General features: G+C 40.9%; 1 protein-coding gene across 8 annotated transcripts in view; it reads left to right on the top strand.

Annotated features, from left to right (window-relative positions):
* The window catches only part of pitpnm3 (PITPNM family member 3), a 432,302-nt gene that overhangs the window by 383,044 nt on the left and 24,850 nt on the right, over nt 1–24,408 (top strand). For all 8 annotated transcript variants that reach the window (XM_069910690.1, XM_069910695.1, XM_069910688.1 and 5 more), the window contains 3 exons: nt 12,360–12,508; nt 15,467–15,583; nt 18,713–18,829. In XM_069910690.1, coding sequence (XP_069766791.1) covers nt 12,360–12,508; nt 15,467–15,583; nt 18,713–18,829 — 383 coding nt within the window. The remainder of the gene's footprint in view (nt 1–12,359; nt 12,509–15,466; nt 15,584–18,712; nt 18,830–24,408) is intronic.

Genomic DNA, 24,408 nt, shown 5'->3' with positions numbered 1-24,408 from the left:
TAAGAATAAGCGCTTGGTCCTCATGTCAGAGGCCCATGAATGAACTTCCCTCCTGGTTGCAGATGTTTTGCAGATTTTAATGTGTTGTTCCTCTGTTGAAAGCATTTTTTAATCTCAAAATAATTTCCCCATCGTTGCCTTGCCACTCCTAGATCTGCTAAATGTACCATACCAGTAGAATGAGTCTCCTTTCATTTCCGAACTATTCCCCTGAATTCCATTAAGATCAGCAGATAGAGGGAAAAAAATGATCAAACTGATTCCTATTTGATTGTTCTTTCAGCTGGTAAGAATAGCTCTGACACACAGTCAGTATGCCAAAGTTACAAAAGATATATATCGATCATTCTGACCAGTAGAAAGTAATGAAATGTCTGTACTCTGTAAAAGATAACAATCGCATTGGCCATTTTCACTGGAAAATTACTCTCTGCTGCAATTAATCAAAATGCATAATTTATCATTTTAGTACAAAGAACTTGGTAATGTTTGGTTTGTCATGGTGCATTTATATGAATACAGTTGCAGATATAGTTACCTGTATATGTGTTTATATGTTTTCTCCATACCATGAGTTGCCAATTGCATAATAATGATATTGTTGTGGGCTGTGAGAAAGAGGTTGAACAGGCTGGAGACGCAGGCTGTTTGCTCGAGTGTCACAGCAGAGTGCTTATTCCAATTTCACGCTTGCTTATCAGGTCGGCAGTCGGACCGCTTGTACGTCCCGGTGCTTGCCTCCCGCTGATGCATGCGTGCATGCCAACTTCCGTTCTGTAGCGGAAGAGACAGTTGCGCGTCGCCATCTTTACCGCGACTGCCCTGCTGACCGCGCATAACAAGCAGGGAAATATTACATTCTTTTTGCATTTACCCCTCCATCATCAGACTCCTCAATCAGGAACTCATTTAAGGACTCTTGATAATTTTTCTCTCTAAGCTGAACAGTTTGTTTGCATAACTATTTGTTTACACTGGTCACAATTTTTTTTTGCACCAACATTAAATGGTGATTCTGCTTTGCCTGCAGAAAAAAAGAATCTCAGGGTTGTATGTGATGTCACATTTGCCCTCTGGCAATCAATCTGAAACCATTAATAAAACAGAAAAGTGGAAAAATGGGAAACAGGAACGATGTCAAATGTTTTGGTCTCTCTTAATGTTGTTTTTGTGTGCTCTAATTTTCTGCTTGTTGATGGCATTGTGGCTGTTAATTTATTTTTAATTAACATTGTAATTAATGCTTTATAAGTATGTGGAAAATAATTCAATTTCAATGTGCTCTAATTGGACTCTTCACAGTCTCTCTCTCTCCCTGTAGCAAGTAATTCTGTCCATACATCATTTTTAAATGGACATGGATCTAGATATTTGTTGGCGTTGTGGCTCACTTGTCAAGTTAATAACCTCAGAATGAATTTAGCACCATAAATGTAATAATTAACTCATGTTCAAGATGGTGGGTAATTCTGTTTATATAAATAAAATAGTAATTTTTAGGATCACAGAACACATCAGATAAGAAGGATGATTTGCTCGTATGCTGACTGACTGATAAACAAGCTTGTAACTGTAGAAGCATTCAGCATGGATGATGTCCATATAAATTGTGTCAGCACTTTGAAGAGACGACTTAACTCAATTTCTCACCAGACATCTGACAAGTTCAACTTGTATTTAAAAGTTCCTTTGGAACTTGGTGTCATCACATTTTCATGTGGTTCTTTCAAGTTTGTAAAACCCTTTGTGTGAGAAAACCTCCTTGTTCTCCTCTCTAAACATTTTGCCGATTACTTTATGCTCTTCGATTATTGTCTCACTCATCGGAGGAAATAATGTCCATTCGTCTTTACTACATACGAAGATGTACTTTGGTCCATTGAGCCTACGCTGGTTCACAGATTTATTCCATTTGCCCTGTAACCTATCCTCCCTCACTGCCAACAGCATTCCAGTCTGACCTCCTACCTGCACTAGAGGCAATATATAGTGGCCAAGTAATCTTCCAACCTTTCTATAATTTCCTTCCATTTGCTTATCAAAACCTCTGATAACTATGGATATGTTAATTAGATTAAACTGCTCTCTTCAAGTGTCAATAGGCCAATTGGATGCCGGGACTGTTCCACCACTCATCATGATGGTTTCCTGCACTTTCCACACATTCATGGATTTCCTTACTCTCCAAAAATCTACTGATCTCCGTTTTGGCCTTCTAGGTATAGAATTCCAAAGACTCGCTGCCTTCTGCAGGAAAAAGTTTCTCTTCTTCTCAGTTCTACAGCTTATTCTGAGTCTGTGACTTGTGGTTGGGCCAGGGGAAGCATCCATCCAACATCCAGCCAATTGAACCCTTCAGATATTTCAGTATGATCTGAACTCAAGAGAATACACACTCAATCTTGTGGGATGTGGACACCGCTAAACAGGTTCTGAGTCTGATTGTCCACTGATTCAGCTTTAGACAGCCAAATTAAGAGTGAACCATGTTGATGGGACTGGAGTCGCATATAAACCAGACTGACTATGTTTGGGAGATTTCCTTCCCCAGTGGATATCAGAGCACTTTTTAAACAAACCAATAGTTACATGATCCTGGTTCCTAATAGTTTTATTCCCAATGTAGTTGATATTTTAAATTTATATTCCCTGCTGCTGTGATGAATTGCAAACTCATCCCTCTTTGTCCAGAGCTTAGATACGACAGAGAAGTCCAGGAGTCAATATTCATTCCATGGCACCTCAATCAAAGTAATGACTACATATCTGAGTTTCTTTATGGGCTGCAGTGCTTTTGGTTTCAATTTGAAAAGTTCTCCTGGTTCACTTTGGATATCCAGTGATCCCTGCTGAGATTACAAATTGATATTATGATGGTTTTATAATTGGACTTGTTGTGCAGTCACCTGGATTAATGATTCAGTGAATCATGAATTCAAATCCTACAAGGACAGCCAGTGAATTTTTATTTAGTTCATGAAACTAAAAAGTTGCAACTAAAATAAGTGACTGTATGATGATTGTTGGGGGGTGGGGGTGGGGGGGACACGACACATCTGATTCATTAAGTTGAGTGAAACCAGGTTTGCAGATGCTGTGAATATACGTAAGGGCTGGAGAAGCTCAGCAGGTCTGGCAGCGTCCACAGGAGGCAAAGGTATATAATCAACGCTACTGGTCCCACGGCGTTTCTCCAGCATGTTTGTGTATTGATTCATTAAATTCCTTTGATGAAGGAAATCTGAATGTCTTGCCTGCTGGTATCACAGGATACTTTTTAAATACTGTCGGACTCTGGCTTTACCTTACTCTTAATTTAGTCTATGTGTAGTCTGAGTCCAGCGTGTTCTTTGAATGAAGTGATAGGAGAAGGTATTCGGTTCAACAGTCAATTTATTACACAGCACAAGAATAAAACTTAACAGAGCTCTGGGTCACTCATTAGTTCATAGGTCACCTGCACAGTGAGCTACTCCCCAAGACTGACCCCTATTGTCCAGTTCGCTCAGTTTATATAGATCAATCTTATCATACAGAACAAAAGTTGTCTTCCTTTGCTAGATCTTTTTGCATAAGGGTTATCACAAGTCATCTCCTGTTTTGCAGATATCTGGGGTGTAGCACTCCCATCTTAATCCTCCAGGCCAGACTATCCTGTTGTGTTGATCAGAAATTAATTCATCCCCAGATATTTCTAATCACCATTCTGTTCTTGTCTGGCCAGTTTCTGCTGTTCTCTTTAACACCTACTCATGCCTTAATCTTCCTCCTAGACTGGTTTTCCATTCCCTTTGTTTCTTGCAGGCCATTCTTTGTTCTGGTCTGGCCTGTGTCTCCTGTGCTACTCACCACCTCCTTCAGTTTGAGCATTCCTCCTAAATCGTTTTATGCATTTCCTCTCCCTGTATTTTGGAGCAGACAATTTTGCTCAGCCAACTTTGCTCCATACTGTGATTGCCACTTAATCACATTCCTTTTTCCCTGAACCATGCAGTAAATATACACTTATTAATTAATCATTTATTTCATACTGTTTTAACCCCTAGATTCCAACAGTCCCCCTTTTGGTCTCATGAAAATGAGACCAACCACCAGTTAACTTATGGGACCAAGACCTCAGGAGTTTTTGCAAGGACCGGCATCTCCGACCCCTTGTTAAACTTAACCTCACAAACTTGGCCATTATGAACACACTTCAGTTCAGTGGGGCCCCCAACACAGTGTTCAGGAACGTCAGTCCAATCCGCAAAGTACTGTTTCGGTTCATTATGGGCCTCCCAGGCTGATCATAAACACTTTGTACAGTTGTTTCCTTCTCCAGATGCTTCAAGGGCTAGGAACAACATCACCCATAGTCCCCACATAGTATTCATCTCAGCTCCCTTCATTGTTTTGATGCCAATAAATTGATTATTCCGTCAACCACTGATACACAGTCACCGTAGTCCAATAGTCTCTTTAAAAAGGGACGTTAAGTGTTCTTAGTCCGTGGTTGCTTCACAGGTTCTCAGTCACCTCCGTTCGAATCTGTTCCAGTGTCCGTGTCGGTGGGTCCGTTGCTGCACACTGACTCCAATGATACCACGTCTCGCCTTTTCCTTGTAGTCGATCCGCGTGGGACGTCCTCTCCACCACTCTGTAGGGTCCTGTCCACCTGGGCTCCGACCACTTTCTTTTGATGACCTTTAGCAGAACCCACTCCGCGACTGAAGGTATCGGTGTTTCCCCTTCTCTGTTGGGACTTGTGACCTGTTGTGAAAAATCTGACACCAGAGCCGTTAGTTTTTCATAATAAAGCTTGCATCCCATTGAGCTTACCTCATTCTTCGTAGTCTGAATTCCGGCTCCCGGTCCTGGAAACTGGTGCCCTGTTTGTAGTTCATATGGAGTAAATCCTGTCACAGAACTTACCGAACTCCTTACTGACATTAATGCCAGGGGCAACGCATCCACCCAATTTAGTTTGGTCCGTGCCTGTACTTTCCCGATCTTACTTTTTATTGTTTGGTTCATCCTCTCCACTTTCCCTTGGGATTGCGGATGGTACACCGTTCCAAAGGCATGTTTCAATCCCAACATTGCTTCTACCTCCCAAAAGGGGGACTGCACTGTCGGTATTTGGGTGTCAGACCAGTCCCTTAGGGACTTCAAGTTCCGACACATCGGTCCCAAATCTTTTGCCTGATGAGTAGTGCCAATTGCAAGGGTGACATGAGGAATGGCCTCACCTGCCATCTCATACCATTCCAGCTGTTCAGATGTCAGTGCCACCGCAGCGGCCACTCCCTCCTTTCCTACCACTATGTAGTCCGAATTAATCTCCCATTGCATGCCCTCTACCTCTTCATAAAAGGCATGCTGATAAATTTCATCCCCATCCCTATCATAAAAAAGGGTCATATGGGGAGGGTCCGAGGGAGGGGTATACGGGTGTAACGTCTGGATCCACGGCTTCCATTGATTATAAAGCTTTAGCAGCCCTCCCTTCTGTGGGTCCTCTGGTTGCAACAACCCCCAGTAAATGTCAGTCCATTGTCCCTCAGACGTGGATCCTCCAGCTGCCGCCAACAACATCTGAGAACCGGAATGAAGTGTAGTTACTGAACAGTTCATAGAATATCCATTTGGAAAGGTGACCTCTATTCCGCTGGGTCCACAAAGGATCGATGCTCCGCACTTGACCAACAGGTCTCTGCCCAAGAGATTTGTAGGGCACCTGGCTGACAAAATGTATTGATGTGTAAAAGTCTGTCCCGCCACAGAAGTGACTAGTGGTGTAGAAAACGGCAGATTTTCTGGTGTACCCGAGAACCCTATCAGCTGGACGCTAGAGGATGATGTTTTATCTTGAAATTCAGTGCCAGTGAGTTTTGAAAATCTGGCTCCCGTATCCACTAAAAAGGATACTTCCATGTCCATTACTTTAATCTGCAGGAAAGGGCCTGCCAACCTAGCCTGCTCGTGGGTGCTCGGGCTCCGTCACTTTGGGCAATATTGCTCCTCCTCTGTCAGCAAAGGGAATTGTCTCTTCGGAGCTAGAGCCGCATAGGGTGCCTGATGTACTGGGGGTGGCACTGACGATTTCTGGGGCTGGATCCAATGCTCATTTTGTGGTGGTCCATATCCCCTTCCCCCAGTGTCCCGAGGATCCCAAGCTAGATCTTCCAGATCCCACTGGATCTTCCAGTGTCCTGGCTGACCGCATACAAAACATACGGCTGGTTGCATTCGTGGAGCACCCTGACCTCTCCCTCTTACTCGGAATCCCCCCATTGGACCTCCCATTCTGGCCACATAGGTGGGACCCGGTGCCCAATTTGGGGCCGGGTGCCAACTCATATTATTCCCTTGTGGTGGCTGCGGTGGCTGCTGAATCATCTGGTTCGCACCCTTTGAGGAAATCTTTTTTGCCTCGTTTGCCTTTTTCCTAGCCTCTTCCAATTGAAGCTTAAGGAGTTGCACTTGTGCAGACTCCATAATTTGTTTGTCCTCCTTTTGCTTAGCCCTGTAACGTTTCATGTGATGGGTCAAATGTTTTTCCCATTGCTCACTCGAGCAGCCAGGAATATCAGGGTTATTCTCTAACGCCTCCCTAACTACAGCTGGCAGTCCGCTCGTTACTGCAGCCCTCAAGAGTGTAGTCTGCAAGGGATCTGTGGCTGGGTGTACTCCTGCTTTGTCTGTCCAACTCTCCTTACACTGACTCAAAAAGGTCGAGATCTCCTCATCCTCTGACTCCTTCCATCTCCGTTCTGATCTTTAACCCTTTAGACTTCGTACTTCACTGGGTCTCTCCCCTGGTAGGATTTTGACACCCTGCAATCTACTTCGTCCCTTCCCACGTTACTATGAACACCAGCAGCACACTACACACGATCCTTAAACAAATACTTATTATAAACTATTATGATACACTAGACGATTCCTAAACAGATACTTATCCACTATAGAAGCAAATAACTATAAAACAATACACCTTATACAGATACTGATTATACACTACTATGGTATACGATCCTTAATCAAATACTTATTACACACTATAAAAACAAATAACCATCACAATGCACCTTATACAGATACTTATACACTACTATGGTACACGATCCTTAATCAAATACTTATTACACACTATAGAAGCAAATAACCATCACCATACACCTTATTCTAATTGGCCAAGTGTCTAAAGCTATCTCTCGAGATCGCTACGAGGGGACTCCAACCCCGTTCTACTAGGAGGACTCCAACCCCCTTTCTACTAGGAGGACTCCAACCCCCTTTTTTACTACAGGGGACTCCAACCCTGTTCTACTAGGAGGACTCCAACCCCCTTCTACTACAGGGGACTCCAACCCCGTTCTACTAGGAGGACTCCAACCCCCTTCTACTACAGGGGACTCCAACCCCGTTCTACTAGGGGGACTCCAACCCCCTTTTGTTTTATTCTTTGGCTTTAACGAGGGCTTTTGCAGAGTAGTGACAACACACAATTTATCTTTGCCAATAGCAGAACTTCATTAAAACAGGCGTCTGCTTACCTCCCTTTGTAGGATGGTCACTTTTTGTTATCACCACAATCGACCGGTGTTTCGTAACTTTTTCTTCCGTCACTTCTCCATCTTCATCACGTCGGGGTCACCAAATTGTCGGACTCTGGCTTTACCTTACTCTTAATTTAGTCTATGTGTAGTCTGAGTCCAGCGTGTTCTTTGAATGAAGTGATAGGAGAAGGTATTCGGTTCAACAGTCAATTTATTACACAGCACAAGAATAAAACTTAACAGAGCTCTGGGTCACTCATTAGTTCATAGGTCACCTGCACAGTGAGCTACTCCCCAAGACTGACCCCTATTGTCCAGTTCGCTCAGTTTATATAGATCAATCTTATCATACAGAACAAAAGTTGTCTTCCTTTGCTAGATCTTTTTGCATAAGGGTTATCACAAGTCATCTCCTGTTTTGCAGATATCTGGGGTGTAGCACTCCCATCTTAATCCTCCAGGCCAGACTATCCTGTTGTGTTGATCAGAAATTAATTCATCCCCAGATATTTCTAATCACCATTCTGTTCTTGTCTGGCCAATTTCTGCTGTTCTCTTTAACACCTACTCATGCCTTAATCTTCCTCCTAGACTGGTTTTCCATTCCCTTTGTTTCTTGCAGGCCATTCTTTGTTCTGGTCTGGCCTGTGTCTCCTGTGCTACTCACCACCTCCTTCAGTTTGAGCATTCCTCCTAAATCGTTTTATGCATTTCCTCTCCCTGTATTTTGGAGCAGACAATTTTGCTCAGCCAACTTTGCTCCATACTGTGATTGCCACTTAATCACATTCCTTTTTCCCTGAACCATGCAGTAAATATACACTTATTAATTAATCATTTATTTCATACTGTTTTAACCCCTAGATTCCAACAGTACCCAGTTAAGACAAGGTCATTTAGCATTCAGCACAATTAAGTTGGTTAACATCTGTTAGCACCATGACCTCTCAGGGCATTATGATCTGTACATGATATTTGATTAACCTTGGGAAATCTATTTAATTGTTGTCATTAATTTAGTTATTAATCATTATTATTCTTATCATCTTTATCTGAACATATTTATAAAAATAAAAATATCCATGTCAAGTCAGTTTTAAAACCATGCCCACTGATAAAAAAAACATTTAGGGCACATGTTGCAAGGATGGAATTGGGTGTACAATTTAATGTTCTTGCAGTCAAATAGCTTACCAGCTTGTAGGTTTGGGATTTCCATGTGAATAAAGGTAATTTGAGTAAGAGGATAAAGACAAACAAGCCACAAGGTCAAAACCGGACAGAACAAGTAGTTTGGGAGGAGAGAGCTCATTGAAAAGAAAGGAACAGGATTAATTTTAGCCCAAAATGTCTGATGGAAACTGGCCAGATTATGTGTCTGCAATGTGTAATCAGGAAAATATAATGAAATGGCCAGTTATGCATCGGGCAAAAAGGCTACAATTTTTTTTAAATATCACAATCCACAGTAAATATTATGAAGCCAAATTGACATCCAGGTGAGTTTGAGGGTGTGCCATTATTCTCAGGAAAGGTTTATAAACAATTTGGTTGCATACTTAAAAGATATGACATGGCAGGATTGCATTCAACCTCAATTACACCCCCTCATAGCCACTTCTCTGTTGGGTAAAATAAAAAATGGTGCCGATTGCTTAAAAAAAAATGAAATTAGAATGTTGAACCCATACGTGTTGAGTTTGACTAACAATGGTAGCCTTTATCTGCACAGTTTGACTGATGTAAAAACTGACAGAGACAATCTTCAGCCTCGTCTCTTCATCAAGCTCTCGGCCAGGGCGCTGGCAATGTGATATCGTCAATTATTGGGTGTCCTTATAAGCTCTCACTATCTGGCCATTATTTTTAGCAAAACTAAATTTGTTAACTTCTGTTAGGACTCTGAACTTGAGGAGCGTGTCAGGAGATTTTGTTGTATATTTATTTTATAGCACCTATTCAAATATTAGACATTCTTAAGTTTACCAGTTCAAAATCTGAGCTCAACAAAATCCATTCTGTAAGTTGGTTTGAAAATGTTAACGTAGAAGTTAACACAATGTCAGTGAGCCGGGTTCGAATCCAGTGCCATTTGTAAGGAGTTTGTACATTCTCCCTGTGTCTGAGTGGGTTATTTCCAGGTGCTCCGGTTACTACCACCCTTCATAGGTTAATTGATGTATTTGAGTGGGGCACGGGCTTGTGGGCCAGAAGGGCCTGTTACTGTGCTGTATGTCTAATTTTTTTTTAAATTAAAATTGTAAGTTGTACCTAGAATCAGCCACTTTATATACTTTAATTTTAAACTGAATTTTCTCTTCAATCCATTATTTTAACAAAATATACAAATACAATACACATTGGAGCTTCAAATTATTAATACAGTGAACTAGTTTAAGACTTCAAACAAAACATTAGAGAGAATTGAACAATTTATTTCTTTACCTGAAGCAGTATACACAAACAAGTTTCTCAATAGGGTTAGATTAAAAGCACATTTTTTTAATGTCCTGTATTATGGGTATGATATGGTCAAGGATCCATTTCTTGGGATTCATTTGGTGCCTTGGCAAACCAAAATTAGAGACATTGCTTTGACGGTAGATGCACTGCAAATTGTATCCCAGCCCCCTACCTTAGGTGGATTGTATCAACCCAAGTACTGAGGATGCTGGGTTCAGGGGAATACAAGCTCATGACCCAAGGGCTAAAGAGAGAAATGCCTAATTAATAATCCTCATTAATTACTTAATCCAATTTATTAATGATAAAATGAAGCCATTTTGCTATGCCAACGATTCAACTTTCCTTGCTGGTTGTTTCAGATACTGGGGATGTTATGGTAAATATATTTCAGCCGTTCATCAACTTTATTTCCTTTTTTTTTCCCTTTCTACACTTCTCTCAGTTATCTGAGGGAATTATTGCTAATTCTTTGTCCTAAGCACCAGTCTTTCCACCATTGATTTTCCTTTCTGAAATGTAGAAGTGGATCTCAGGAAAGGTTTCCAGGAGCCCAACTCGGATGCACAAACCTGCATCCATCAACAAAAATCAATGCCCCTGACTCCTACGCAGGTTCTTCAATTCAAACACACTAAGACTTGTCAATGTCTGACTCAGCTTTATCCCATTTTACATAGTTATAGCTTGATGCACAAAAGCCTGCCCTAATGATACGGGTTATTGTATTCTGTATACTTAATTAAATAATTAAAAGCATTGTTCATGACTCAAATTGCTTCATAGCTACTGTAAAATTGAGATATTATATCATTCCAAAAATCAATGAAACACGAAATCTGAAACAAAGCTGAAAATGGTGAAAATACTCTGTAGAAACAAACTATACTTGCATTTCAGAATCAGAATTTATTTTCATGAACATGTCACAAAATTTGTTGTTTTGCAGTAGCATCACGGTGCAAATATTGCAATAAATTACATTTCAAAATAAAAAAATAGTGCAAAAAAAAGGATAAAATGAGGTAGTGTCTGTGGTTCATTGTCCGTTCAGAAATCTGATGACAGAGGGGAAGAAGCTGTTCTTCTGCTGCCGTGTCTTCAACTTCAGGATCCTGTACCTCCTTCATGAAGGAAGGAGTGTGAAGAGGGCCTGGGTGGTGAGGGTCCTGGAGGATAAAACACTGCCTCTTGTAGATATCCTCGTTGATGTTGAGACTGGCGCCCATGATGTCGCTGGCCGAGTTATCAACGCTACGGAGTATTTTCCCAGCCTGTGTGTTGGCACTTCCATACCAGTGATGTAATCAGATAGAATGCTCTCCACAGTACACCTGTAGAGATTTTCAAGAGTCTTGGGTGACATATCAAATCTCCTCAAACTTCTCACAAGGTATAGCCACTGGCGAGCCTTCTTCATGATGCCCTCACCGGCTTCGTGGATCCTGAGTCAGAGCTAATGCTTCATTAACTAATATTAATTCTTTCTCTTTGCACAAGTGCAGCCTGACAAAGTACACAGTAACCAATTTCTTGACAGCCAGATAAAAACAGTATCTTTATAACTGGATTATTTGTGATAGCAATGTTGGTTGAGTAATAAATATTGATGAAGAAACAACCAATTACTGTCTACACTTCTCCAAATTAATGCATGGGATTGTCAACATAGACCCGAGAGAGTTGACAAGACCTTGGTTTAACATCACATTCACCACTGCACCATTGATAATGCAGTGGTCCCTTAGTAGTTCACTGCACTGACATCTTGGATTTTTGAGCTCAGATTACTGTGGTTGATTTAATCCAGTGGTTTCCCAACCAGTGGCCCATGGCCGCAGCGTTTTCCTATGTGGGCCACAGAGTCCTCCCAACCCACTGAAGTCAGGGTGGGTCTGAGGTTACTCGGTCCTCCTGGGTGACCTGGGGTTTGGTAAGCACACTGCCACTGAGGGCAGTGAGGTCATTTGGCTGTCTCTCAATATAAATGGCTTGGCGCTCAGCACGCAGAAACCGGGAAAAGTGGCTTGAGCTATGATTTCAGAGTTTTTATTTTCAGTGTATGCTTGCAGTGTTGTTTTGTTCTTTAAATATATTAAATAAAGTACTTTAAATTAGATAAAATGTGTTTCTTACAGAGCTGCCTTTGACTTGCTCAGTCATTGCCACTAAATGGGCCATGTTAGGCCAGAAGCCAGTGTGCCTTCGACTGGAAAAGGTTGAGAACCATTGATTTAACCATAGTCTTCTGCTTGAGCATCATATTTGAGATCATGAATCAATTAATTGCTTTTTAGTATTGGATTTAGGGCAGACGTTTATTAAGAGAAAGGAAATATTTGCTGTATTCTACAGTTACTACAAAGTGGTGGGGAACAAAAAGGATAGACTACGCACTGTACTGTCCTGATGCATTGACAGCTTTCCCGACTGTGGCATTACCGCATCTCTTCCACGCCAGCTATTGGGAATCAACTGATGTTTTGGCATTTATTCTGCGACAGGTAAACAATATGTTGCATTTTATGAATTATTCCGATTGAAGTCACTTTGAAACAGTTACACAGTAAAACCCCTGTTATCTGGAATTCAAGCAACCGGCAACATCAAATAACTGGCAAAAAATTTTGGGTTTAAATTTGGTGCACTTCAGGCAATGTGCAAACTCATGCAACCAGAACATTCACTTATCCCCCAAAGGTGCCGGATACCAGGGGTTTTACTGTGTTAGTGACATAATGTTATAGGTGAAGGTATCCAGATGAGGTTTGCTGATGGAACTAGTCTCTTATGAAAAATCTGATGCTTGTGCACTGCCTATTGGATATACATATTGCCCACAGTTTTCTCCCCAAAATACTTTCATCTCTCTTTCAAGCAATAGCAGATTGCTATTGTGGGTAGTTTTGTAGACCAGATGGGTAGTTGTGTAGACCAGTCTTGATGCAAAGATGATCAATTATCCAACCAGGATTCTTGTTCTTATATTTATCTCTTTAGCAATCCAATAATGTATGCAACACTAATTATCTCCCTTTGATAAGAGGTTATCAAACAATACCTCAGGACAACCAAAGATTTGTCTGATGGAGTCCGTTAGCAATGAATAAGAGTGGATATTTGGCAATTGATTGAAATATGGGGGTAAAGTTCATTGGAGATAAACCATCTGAAACTAACAAGGTGGCCTGGTGGTATTTATAAATGATTGCAAAAGGGTTTGATGGGGCAAATGTGGAGATAATTTCAGTTGTAAGATCAGACCTATATATCATTAAGCTTCAGATAAACGTTATATCAGTTAGACCGTAGTTTTCCAGGGAGAGCAAAACAAGTTCCTAGAACATTCTGCGCCACAGAAATCATGCCGGGGTTTAAGGATACATGGACTAGGTCATCACCACCTTCACTTTGGAATTAACAATCAATGCACAAATTATGCTGAAGAAACTTAGCAGGTCACAGAAACTTAGCGTTCATGTAAAGGGTAATCAGCGTTTTGGGCCTGGGCTCTTGGGTTCATCATACCTGAGGAAGGGCCCAGGCCTAAAATACCCTTTACTTCCCATGGATGCTGTCTGACCTGCTAAGTTTCCCCAGCATGTTTGATGAATCTTGTTGAATTTTTTGAGGAAGTAACTAGGAAGGTTGATGAGCTTAGGGCAGTAAGTGTAGTCTATATGGATTTCAGTAAGGCCTTCGATAAAGTTCCACATGGAAGGTTGGTGAGGAAGGTTCAGGCGCTAGGGATTAATGTTCAGATAGTCAGATGGGTTCAATGTGGCTAGAAGGTAAGTACCAGAGAGTCATGGTGAATACTGTCTGTCAGGATGGAGGCCAGTGATGAGCGGTGTGCCTCAGGGATTGGTGTTGGGTCATTTACATTAATGATTTGGATGATGGAGTGGTAAATAGGTAAATTAGTAAATATGCAGACAGTACAAAAATAGGGGGAGTTGTGGATAGTGAGGATGGTTTTCGGGGACTGCAGAAGGATTTGGACTGCTTAGAAGAGTGGGCTGAAAGGTGGCAGATGGATTCTAATGTAGATAAGTGTGAAGTGCTTCATATTGGGGAGAATAATCAAAACAGGACAGATGCAGTGAAGGGGAGGGCATTGAGGCATGCAGAGGAACAGAGAGATCTTGGAATAACAGTTCATCATTCTTTGAAAGTGGATTCTCTTGTAGCTAGGGTGGTAAAGAAGACTTTTGGTCTGCTGGCCTTTATAAATCAAAGCATAGAATATAGGAGCTGGGAGGTGATGTTGAGACTGTTCAAGGCATTGGTGAGGCCAAATTTGGAATATTGTGTGCAGTTCTGGTCCCCAAATTATAGGAAGGATATCAATGAGATAGAGGTGGTGCAGAGAAGATTTACTAAAATGTAGCCTGGATTGCAGTATCTAGAATACAAAGAAAGATTGAGTAGACTGGGTCTTTATTCTTTGGAGTGTAGAAGGTTGAGGGGGGGGGGGGGATTTGATAGAGGCATTTAAAACTATGAGGGGGATAGAGAATAGATGTGAATAGGCTTTTCCCCTTGAGGGTAGATGAGATTGGAATGAGAGGTCATAAGTTAAGGGTTAGGGGGCAAAAGTTTAGAAGTAACATGAGAGGAAGCTTCTTCACTCAGAGATTGGTGGCTGAGTGGAATGACCTTGTGGAAGAAATGGTTGCAGCAGGGTCAATCTTGTCATTTTAGAGAAGGTTGGATGAGTGCATGGATGTGAGTGGATTGGAGGGTTATGGATAGGGAGCAGGTAGGTGGGACTAGAGAAGTTCACTTAAATCGGTGCGGACTAGAGGGGCCGAGATGGCCTGTTTCCGTACTGTAATTGTTATATGGCTTGTGTATTGCAGTACACCCCAGTATCTGAACACTTTCTTGTTTAACAGAATAAATGGTCAACTGTCCAATCGCCATAATGCAACTGAATTTCCATTTACTTATAATAAGTAGAAAATCAGTCAATACTCCCTATTTTTGTTCAATAGCCTGGTATATCTGGGATAGTTTGAGAATGATTGGACAAGGTAGGCATTGTGCCAACTTGCAACAATGGCTATGCTGACCTTAGAATCCCATGTGTTAATGTTCACAAAAGTCTGCTGGGGCAGTTCAATGCCATATTTTGCGATATAAACAATAAATAATTTACACAGTTATATATAAAATGAGTTGTGTCCCAATCTTGTCTTCACTCTACATAATAAGCTTGGAATTCTTTGCAAAAATGCTGCCAACCTGCTGAGTTCCTCCAGCAGATTATTTTCTGCCCCATTTTTTTGTCCATCAACCCGACTTTTATACACAGAGAAAAATTATGTTGTCATTAGCTAACTATCTGGTTTGTCCGTGCGGCAGCTGTAACTAATATAGGTTGTACTTGAGGTTGTGAGGTGTCCATGTATGTCATACTGAGGCTCTTGTATTTATAGCTAAAACATTTCCAATTACAGGTAATGAGGTGTGAAAGTGTGAACATAAAGGAGAACGACAGCAAGGATCCATCCGCGTGCAGGGATTCAAGTCCAAGGGAGAAATGGCTTCGCAAACGAACACATGTGAAATTGAGGGTTTGTGACAATGTTGTTTAAATGTGTAAAGAAGAGACTGAGAAAATAACAGGCTACTGGCGCAGATGCTATTTGTAGAAGTGTATGATTTTACATCATTCTCACAGTTTTTTAAACAAAATGCAATACTGCCATTCTATGGACAAAAGCAGAATAGAAGATTGTGCGTCATTTTAGGTCTTGGTAGTGCACCATGAGTAAAATGCACTTTGTGCTCTGATATCAACCGAGGATGAGGGAAAAGTCTTGATGAGAAGACTTTATGGAGTTCCCCTGCCTTGCCATGACCCACAATCCGGAGAAGAAGCAGAAATTAGGGCTTTAAAGGGGATTTCACCAAGATTGCTTGAAAGCTAAAACATGCTTGTTACCCAGAAAAAAAAATGGTTTTCCCCTTGGTAAAATATAGATGTATTCATTATCTCAACATTTTATGAATTTTAAAAATAGACATGAAGTGTATTTTTTTTCTGCAAAGGCCTTTGAGAAGAGGAATTGACTGTCACCGTCTCATGGAAAATCTCTGTTTTTCCCAGATGTACATGTTCAGGGTTAACTTTAACAATTACCCTGTTCCTTGATTCCTCTAAACCAATGGTTTTCAAACCTTTTTTCCCCCACTCACATTCCACTTTAAGTAATCCTTATGCCATAAGTGCTCTGTAAATAGTAAGGGACTGCTTAAGGTGGGATGCGAGTGGGAAGGGAAGGTTGAGAACCACTGCTCTAGACCCAATTGTTAGTGAAATATTTTGCTTGAGAAAAATTGTCACTGGCCCATTTCCTTTGGAGTTATGAAACCGTGCACATAACATGGAAACATGGATGCAATTTAGGCAGTGTGGGTTTATGGTTTTCAAACTTTTTCTTTCCACTCACATCCCACCTTAAGTAATCCCTATGCCATAGGAGCTCTGTGATTAGTAAGGGATTACTTAAGGTGGGATGTGGGTGGTAAGAAGAGGTTTGAAAGCCACTGCTCTAAATCATCACCAGTGTTTTATTTTTTTTTAAGCTGTCCTTAAAATACATGAAGATGTGAAATTATCTGCTTTGACACGAAATGCAAAAAGCACATTATCCAAATGGTGAGAGATTGCAGAGCTGTGAGATACAGAGGGGATCTGCATATGGTGTGCACAATGGTAGTATGTAGGGACTGCAGTAAGGAATTAATAAAGCTAACAGAATGGTATCACCTGAGGGCTAGACAAATTTAATGCAGAAGTATATGTTTTAGTCCTACAGGGCATTGCTGAGAACACCCAGAGTATTGATTGTATTAAAGGAAGGATGTTGATGCTTTGGAACGTTTGCTTGACTGATACCGGGAGTGCTCCTGTTGCCCAAAGAGGAAAGGTTGCACAAGCAAGGCTTGCCTCCACTGGAAATTAGTAGATCTTTGAAATATTTAAGAGTCTTCATCAATTAGATGTTGAAATGATGATTCTTCCAGTGGGAGAATCAAGAATGAGGTGGGCTCTGTTTAAAAATAAGAGCTGGTCATTTTAAGAAAAAAAAGTGAAATTCTTTTTTCTCTCCTACAATCTTGGGCCTTTGGATTTATTGTCCTCAAAGAATGGTGAAAGCAGACTCTCTGAATCTTGTTTAGACACGACAGATGGATTCTTGTTGTACAAGAGGGTGAAAAGGTGAAATATGGATTTGATATTGCAATCAAACCAGCAATGATCTTATTAAAAGGCCTTTGAGAAGAGGAATTGACTGTAGTGGGACTGGGTGGCTTATTCTTGCTCCTGGTTCTATTTCTTCATTGAAAAATTGTATTCTGTTTATTACTACCAGGTAATAATTTCCATTCATTTTTGCCTTGACATTTTCAGGCCGTATATTTTGATGCACATGAAATTCTAATATATTTAACTAATGAAATGTTATGGCATAAGGCTGTTGAGTATCTGTCCGACACACTTTGATATTTCATGAACAGTTTAGAGCTTCATTCATTTCACTAAGAATAGTACTCCATATATATATATGCCCCTTGTGCCTTGTTGAAGGAGCAATCCAGATACTCTAAGTGCTAGCGACCTGCATTCAAATCCAGCGCCGTTCAGAAGGAGTTTGTACATTCTCCCCATGTGTTCGAGGATTTCCTCCAACATTCCAAAGACGTATAGGGCCAGAAGGATAATTGGTCACATGGGTGCAATTTGGGCAGTGTGGGCTCGTGGGCTGGAAAGGCCTGTTACTGTGCTGTATCTCGATGAAACTATGAAGTGGAGTGCGAGGGGAAGGATATACATTATAAATGGGCGAGGGCGTTTGGACATACAGAATATATGGGCGAGGGGATATGGACATACGGTATATATGGGCGAGGGGATTTGGACATACGGTATTTGTGGGCGAGGGGATTTGACATACAGTATATATGGGCAAGGGGAAGGACATACAGTATATGTGGGTGAGGGGATTTGACATACATTATATATGGGCGAGGGGATTTGGACACAATATATATGGGTGAAGGGAAGGACATACAGAATATATGGACGAGGGGATTTGGACATACAGTATATATGGGCGAGGGGATTTGGACATATGGTATATATGGGTGAAGGGAAGGACATACAGAATATATGGACGAGGGGATTTGGACATACAGTATATATGGGCGAGGGGATTTGGACATACAATATATATGGGTGAAGGGAAAGACATACAGTATATATGGGTGAGGGGATTTGGACATACGGTATATATGGACGAGGGGATTTGGACATATGGTATATATGGGCGAGGGGATTTGGACATACAATATATATGGGTGAAGGGAAAGACATACAGTATATATGGGCGAGGGGATTTGGACATACAGTATATATGGGTGAGGGGATTTGGACATACAATATATATGGGTGAAGGGAAAGACATACAGTATATATGGGCGAGGGGATTTGGACATATGGTATATTTGGGTGCTGTACTAGCCTACAAAGTGCCTTTTCTGTTTTGTTTAACATACAAGTATCAAATGTCTTTAAGGTGATATACAAGCTGTTATGAATATGTGCATTGAACCAAGTACAATCATGCCTGGTCAATGAATTGCAAAGGAAGGCCAAGTATTTAAAAATAATGCTTTAAATTCTGTTTCTTTCCAAGAATGTAACGGCCAATCACCGAGCCAATGATGTCATCGTTGCAGAGGGTGTTCCTCAGACACTGGTGGGGAGATTTATGTATGGGCCGCTCGACATGGTCACCCTGACTGGAGAAAAGGTACAAAAATGTCAATTGCACAGTGTGGGAAAACTCTGTCTCACAGTCAATGATGTCATCGTTGCAGAGGGTGTCCCTCAGACACTGGTGGGGAGATTTATATATGGGCCGCTCGACATGGTCACCCTGACTGGAGAAAAGGTACAAAAGGTACAGAATGTGGGAAAACTGTCTCACAGTCGCTGCGATCCTGAAGGCACTGGCTCCTCCACAACATTTTGCCAGTCTTGACAAATGACTTTGGCTCGAAACATCAACCATTCCTTACCACCCACTCAGTTCCTCCAGCAGAGTCCATTTAGCTTCGGACCCCAGCATCTGCAGTCTCCTGCTGCAACCCTGAGCTTTCAGTCAAAGCATCGGCCCATGCATAATTAAAAATTCAAGGTTCCTTTTATGTTTATGCAGTAATACATAAATATAGGATGTACTTCAAATTTTATCTGTTGTAAGGCATGCAAAGAGTCACCTTGAGTTTTGCTTGGTGCCCTTAACAATAAGAAGCAAACGAGACCCTTCCAAAACACCGAATATTTGTGGATTATAAATTAAAATGCAAGTGAATATGAAGCAACTTCAATTCACCAGGACAGTGTGAAACGTTTGATCACCTACACATGTTAAGTTATAAAGAAAATAAACCTTTTTTTAATTATAATTAGCACACTTTAAAGAGTTTTTCTAAAGTAATAGACCATCTGACTATGTTTTTAAATTTCCCAGTTCCCACCTGAAGCTTTGTAAGTGTTTGCTTCTGTTGAAATCAAGGTGGAGAATGTTGTGCACTGCCTTACACAAGAACAGGGTCTCCAGTCAACCTGTCTCAAAAGTGCAGGCAGCTCACGTCCCCCCCCACCCAGTGATCTTCATGAGGAGCTCTGCGTCCGTGGGCTGCTAGCTGCTTAACAGTGAATCACGATTGGTGTCCTTTCAAACTGTAGAAGTGTCTCGAATGCGGGATCACAGATACAGGACAGAGGAGCGGCCATTTAAAATTGAGATGCACAGGGAATTTCAGAGTTTGGGACAATTCTTTTTCTTTACACCTCTCAAGGTCTTTATATCACTTGTGCAATGAGTAGTGATCTGCGTGGAAACTGCCTCAGCTTAGCACAACTCTTGCTCACTTCTGAATTCGAGTTAACTTGACTTAAAATAACTTGCCACATTTTGCACGTTTTAAGCCAGTTCTAAAATCTGCAAGGCCATGAAAAATAATACCAAAAAATCAAAAATAATGTGAAAATTACATCTCTAATTTCCACATAACTTTTAAAAACCTCTGAATGAAATTATTTACACCTGGAGGTAACTTCCGTTATGTTTTCCATTTCTTTTCACATGTTTTAATCGATTATATCCGGGGGTTAGGGTGGCGCTGCCATAAGCATGCTTGCTCACTATATCTGGAGCCCAGGCTCGATCCTGACCGCAGGTGCAGACTTGTGGAGTTTCCCAGTGGGTTTCTATCAGAGGTGCACTGGTAGGTTAAATGGCTATTGCAAATTACTCTATACTGCAGATAGGTAGTAAAAGAATAAAAGGGAAATTGGCAGGAATATGTAGAATTGTAGAATTAGTCCTCTATAAGAAGAGGGAGCATGGGACATGGGATGTTGCCACTGGGAGTCTAGCATAGACCCAATGGGCTGAACAGCCAGATATGTCATTAAAAATAAGAAATCCATCAGTGTTCTTGCTTATTTTGTGCCTCCTGATAGTTTGTCTTCATGGAGAATTCACTTAATAAGTTCACGGTGTCTACAGATTTTTGAGAAACGGTGTCTACAAATTTTCATAATTTATAGTAAGGCATCCATTATCATTTCACCTGTATTTATCTTAATATTCCTCTTCACTACCCTTTCTCTTTCAATGTAATTATAAAAAATGTTTTCCATTAGCTTTGACACTCGTTGCAAATTTTTTCCCATATTCTTCATTTGCTTCTCTAAGTTGTTACTTTGCATTTTGTTGTCAATTCACTGCTGGATTTCCACCTCTGGCAATTTTCGAAGAGCTGTTTCTTTGAACCAAGTGCTGTCTCCTGCCTTGTTTATTGATAGTAGCTAGTTAGGAATACAAATGAATCTGTTGCCTGCCCAGGAACACAAACTAATTTTACACCACATCAAATAGCTATCAATTTGGACATGAGAATCAAGCCAAATCTGATCCAAGTCTGAGTATTGTAATTTTTTTTTCCATATGGAAACTGGAGTAATTTGCAAGAATGTGGATAAAAGAGACTTAGTTGGTTGTACAAAAATTGTTGAGTACCTAGAGCACTTGTGACAACATCAAGCCAGTCATCCTGTCCTGGACAAAGTAGTGAAGCAAGTGTCGAAGACTGGCCTGACTGGACCTGAAACAGAATGATCCCCCTGCCTGACCCAAAGACACCAAGTATAATGAGGTCAATGAGCTCGAGCTGGGTCCTGGTCCCAACCCGAAACATTGTCTGACCATTTCTCAACATGGATACTGCCTGACCTGCTGAGCTTTGTTCAATCAAGATCCCAGAATCTGCAGTCTTTGTGCCTCTCTCACACTAAACATCTCTTTCAAAACCTTCCAGTGTTTGTAGTTTTACCCATTGTTGAACAGGATTATAACAATTAATTTACTTCTCATCCTTCAAAATTTGCCTTCATTAAATTTAAAATCTTAATTTGTGTTGTTATCTTCTCCCATCTAAAGTCTGAAATCGAGCTCAAATATATCCTATCTTTAGCAATCCGAATATTTTAATGTTCGACTCGTATGTTTACTTACCTGATATTGTTACTAATCTCAGTTGTTTGTCTATTGTTAGAACAAATGCTATATTAAATATGTATTGCTGAATTAAATAAATATTACATAGGTTTGCAGGTTTGGACACCTTACTCTAAAAATGTCATTGAATCCAGCTGAAGCAGAAGTTTTCATTCATTGATTTTTCAGGAAGTAAGTTTTGCTGATGTATACTCAATGGCCCCAGAGACAGTGATGTTTTGCCACCTCCTGCAATACTTCTTCTGTTGGTACTCTCACCGTGTTGCCGAGAAGAGTGTTGCAAGATTTAGACTCAGTGACGATGAAGGAAGAGGGATATATTTCCAAGTCAGAAATGTGGGAATTAAAGGTTATGGGGAATAGGCAGGAACAGTCCCCTCCATGTTTGGGACAGAGGCACTTTTTCTTTCCTTTAGTTGCCTCTGTTCTCCACAGTTTTACATTTGTAATCAAACAACTCAGATGTGATTAAATTGCACATTTTACATTTTATTCAAGGATGTTTGTATTCATTTTAATTTGACCAAGTAGAAATTTCAGCACTTTTTGTACATAGTTCCCCCATTTTAGGGCACCATAATGTTTGGGACATATGGCTTCACAGGTGTTTGTGATTGCTTCATTGGTAGAGCTAAAAAGAGAGCTTCTAAGCTTTGGATCACCTTTGGAGTCTGTAGTTGCCATTTTTCAACACGAGGACCAAACATTGTGCCAATGAAAGTCAAAGAAGCCGTTATGAGGCTGAAAACCAACAATAAAACAGTAAGAGACATCACCCAAACCTTAAGATTTCCCAAATCAACTGTTGGGAACTGTTAAGAAGAAAGATTGTACTGGTGAGCTCAGTAATCGCAAAGGGACTGATAGGCCATCACCAGTGCTAATGACAGAAACATTCTCATCATATTCAAGGAAAAATCCCTATACACCCTTGCGACAGATCAGAAACACTCTTCAGGAGGCAGGTGTGGCTATGTCAATGACCACTGTCTGGAGAAGACTTCATGAACAAATACAGAGGCTATACTGCAAGATGTAAACTACTAGTTAGCCACAGAAACAGGATGACCAGATTACAATTTGCCAAGGTGTGGTTAAAAGCAACTGCAGAATTCTGGAAAAAGGTCTTGTGGATAGATGAAACCAAGATTAATCTGTATCAGAGTGATGGCAAGAGCAAAGTATGGAGGTGCAAAGGAACTGCCCAATATCCAAAGCATACCACCTCATTTGTGAAACATGGTGGTAGGGGTGTTATGGCCTGGGTGTGTATAGCTGCCACAGGTACTTGTGAACTTCGTTAATGATGTAACTACCAATGGCAGTAGCAAAATGAATTCTAAATTGTCGAGAAACATCTTATCTGCTCAAGTTCAAGCAAATGCCTCCAAACTCATACAATCAATAAAGGAGTCTTTCAAAGATAAAAACTGGAAAATTCTTGAATGGCCAAGTTAGTTATCTTCTCTAAATCCAATTGAGCATACCTTTCATATGCTGAAGAGAAAATCTAAGGGGACTAGCCTCCAAATCAAGCAGGAGCTGAAGATGGCTGCAGTAGAGAGAGGCCTGGCAGAGCATCACTAGAGAAGATGTTCAGCACCTGGTCATGTCTGTCAATCACAATTTCAAGCAGTCATTGCATGCAAGGAATGTGCAATGAAGTACTAAACATGATCACTTAAATATACATCCCATTGGTATGTTCCAAATATTATGGTGCACTGAAGTGAAGGGACTATGTTTAAAAAGTGATATAAATGTACATGGTCAAACCAAAATGTATGCAAATTGCCTTTAATAAAATCAGATAGCCAACCACTGACCTGCTCTTTGAATGAACTGGGTTTGTGATCAATGTTAACCCAAGAACGTTGATGGTGGGAACTTAGTGCTGTAATTTCAAAAGAAAAAGGTCAGCCTTTCTTATTGAAGAAGGCCATTACCTGGCAATGTTTTATGCAAATAGTACTACCCAGTTACCAGGCTACATCATCCGGTGTCTTGGTCTTGCTGCATGCAGGCATAGGCGGCTTCGTGGACTGAGGGGTCTTATATGGGATTCAACTGTGTCATCATAAATAAGCTTCCCTACTTCTGATGATGGGATGGAAGGAAGGTCACCGATGATGCATCTGGAAATAGTTGGACCATACCTGAGTAACTCCCACAGCTTGGGAGAATTGACCTTTGAAAATGACTGCTAACTTTGTGTGACACTAAGCATTTATGCATTGTCCCCTCCATGTCTAGTCCTATACCTAGCTACTGTGCTGAGTGAATTAAAGAAAAGCTGGAAATATTCAGCATTTTGCTATTTGTGTTCATCTCAGCATTAGCTTGCAGTCACACGAATGTTTTGCACCTGTAAGCCCCCCAATGGCATAGAATGAAATCACTTGGAAGCATCCCTTCAGCCAGTGCTCACTGACCTGAAATCACCCATTTACACTAATCCTGTATTAATCTTACATTTTATTCACCCCCATCATCTCATCAACTTTCATTTTTTATATTGCTGTTTGCAAAATGCTCCCTCCTGTCAGTCCCAGATCAGAAGGAGCACTTTGGAATTGCCACAGCTCAAAAAAAAACAAGGTGGGGATAGGTGCCCCTTTGTTCAGTTTCTGGTTGGTGTTCTATTCTTCAGCAAATGTACCATAAGGAGTGGAGGACTTGGACACTTTAGTTCCCCGGCACTCCTTTATTACACAAAAGCTTGGTGGGAGGTCCATCATCCCCATAGGGCATCCAGGAGCTCTCCAAATATACAAAGACATGGGTTTAAGTTCTCCAATGCT

Source organism: Narcine bancroftii, chromosome 14 (genome assembly GCF_036971445.1).
Source record: "Narcine bancroftii isolate sNarBan1 chromosome 14, sNarBan1.hap1, whole genome shotgun sequence".
In the NCBI taxonomy this organism is placed as follows: Eukaryota; Metazoa; Chordata; class Chondrichthyes; order Torpediniformes; family Narcinidae; genus Narcine; species Narcine bancroftii.
The sequence above is the reverse complement of the archived record's forward strand: the minus strand, read 5'-3'. Positions and strand labels throughout refer to the sequence as shown.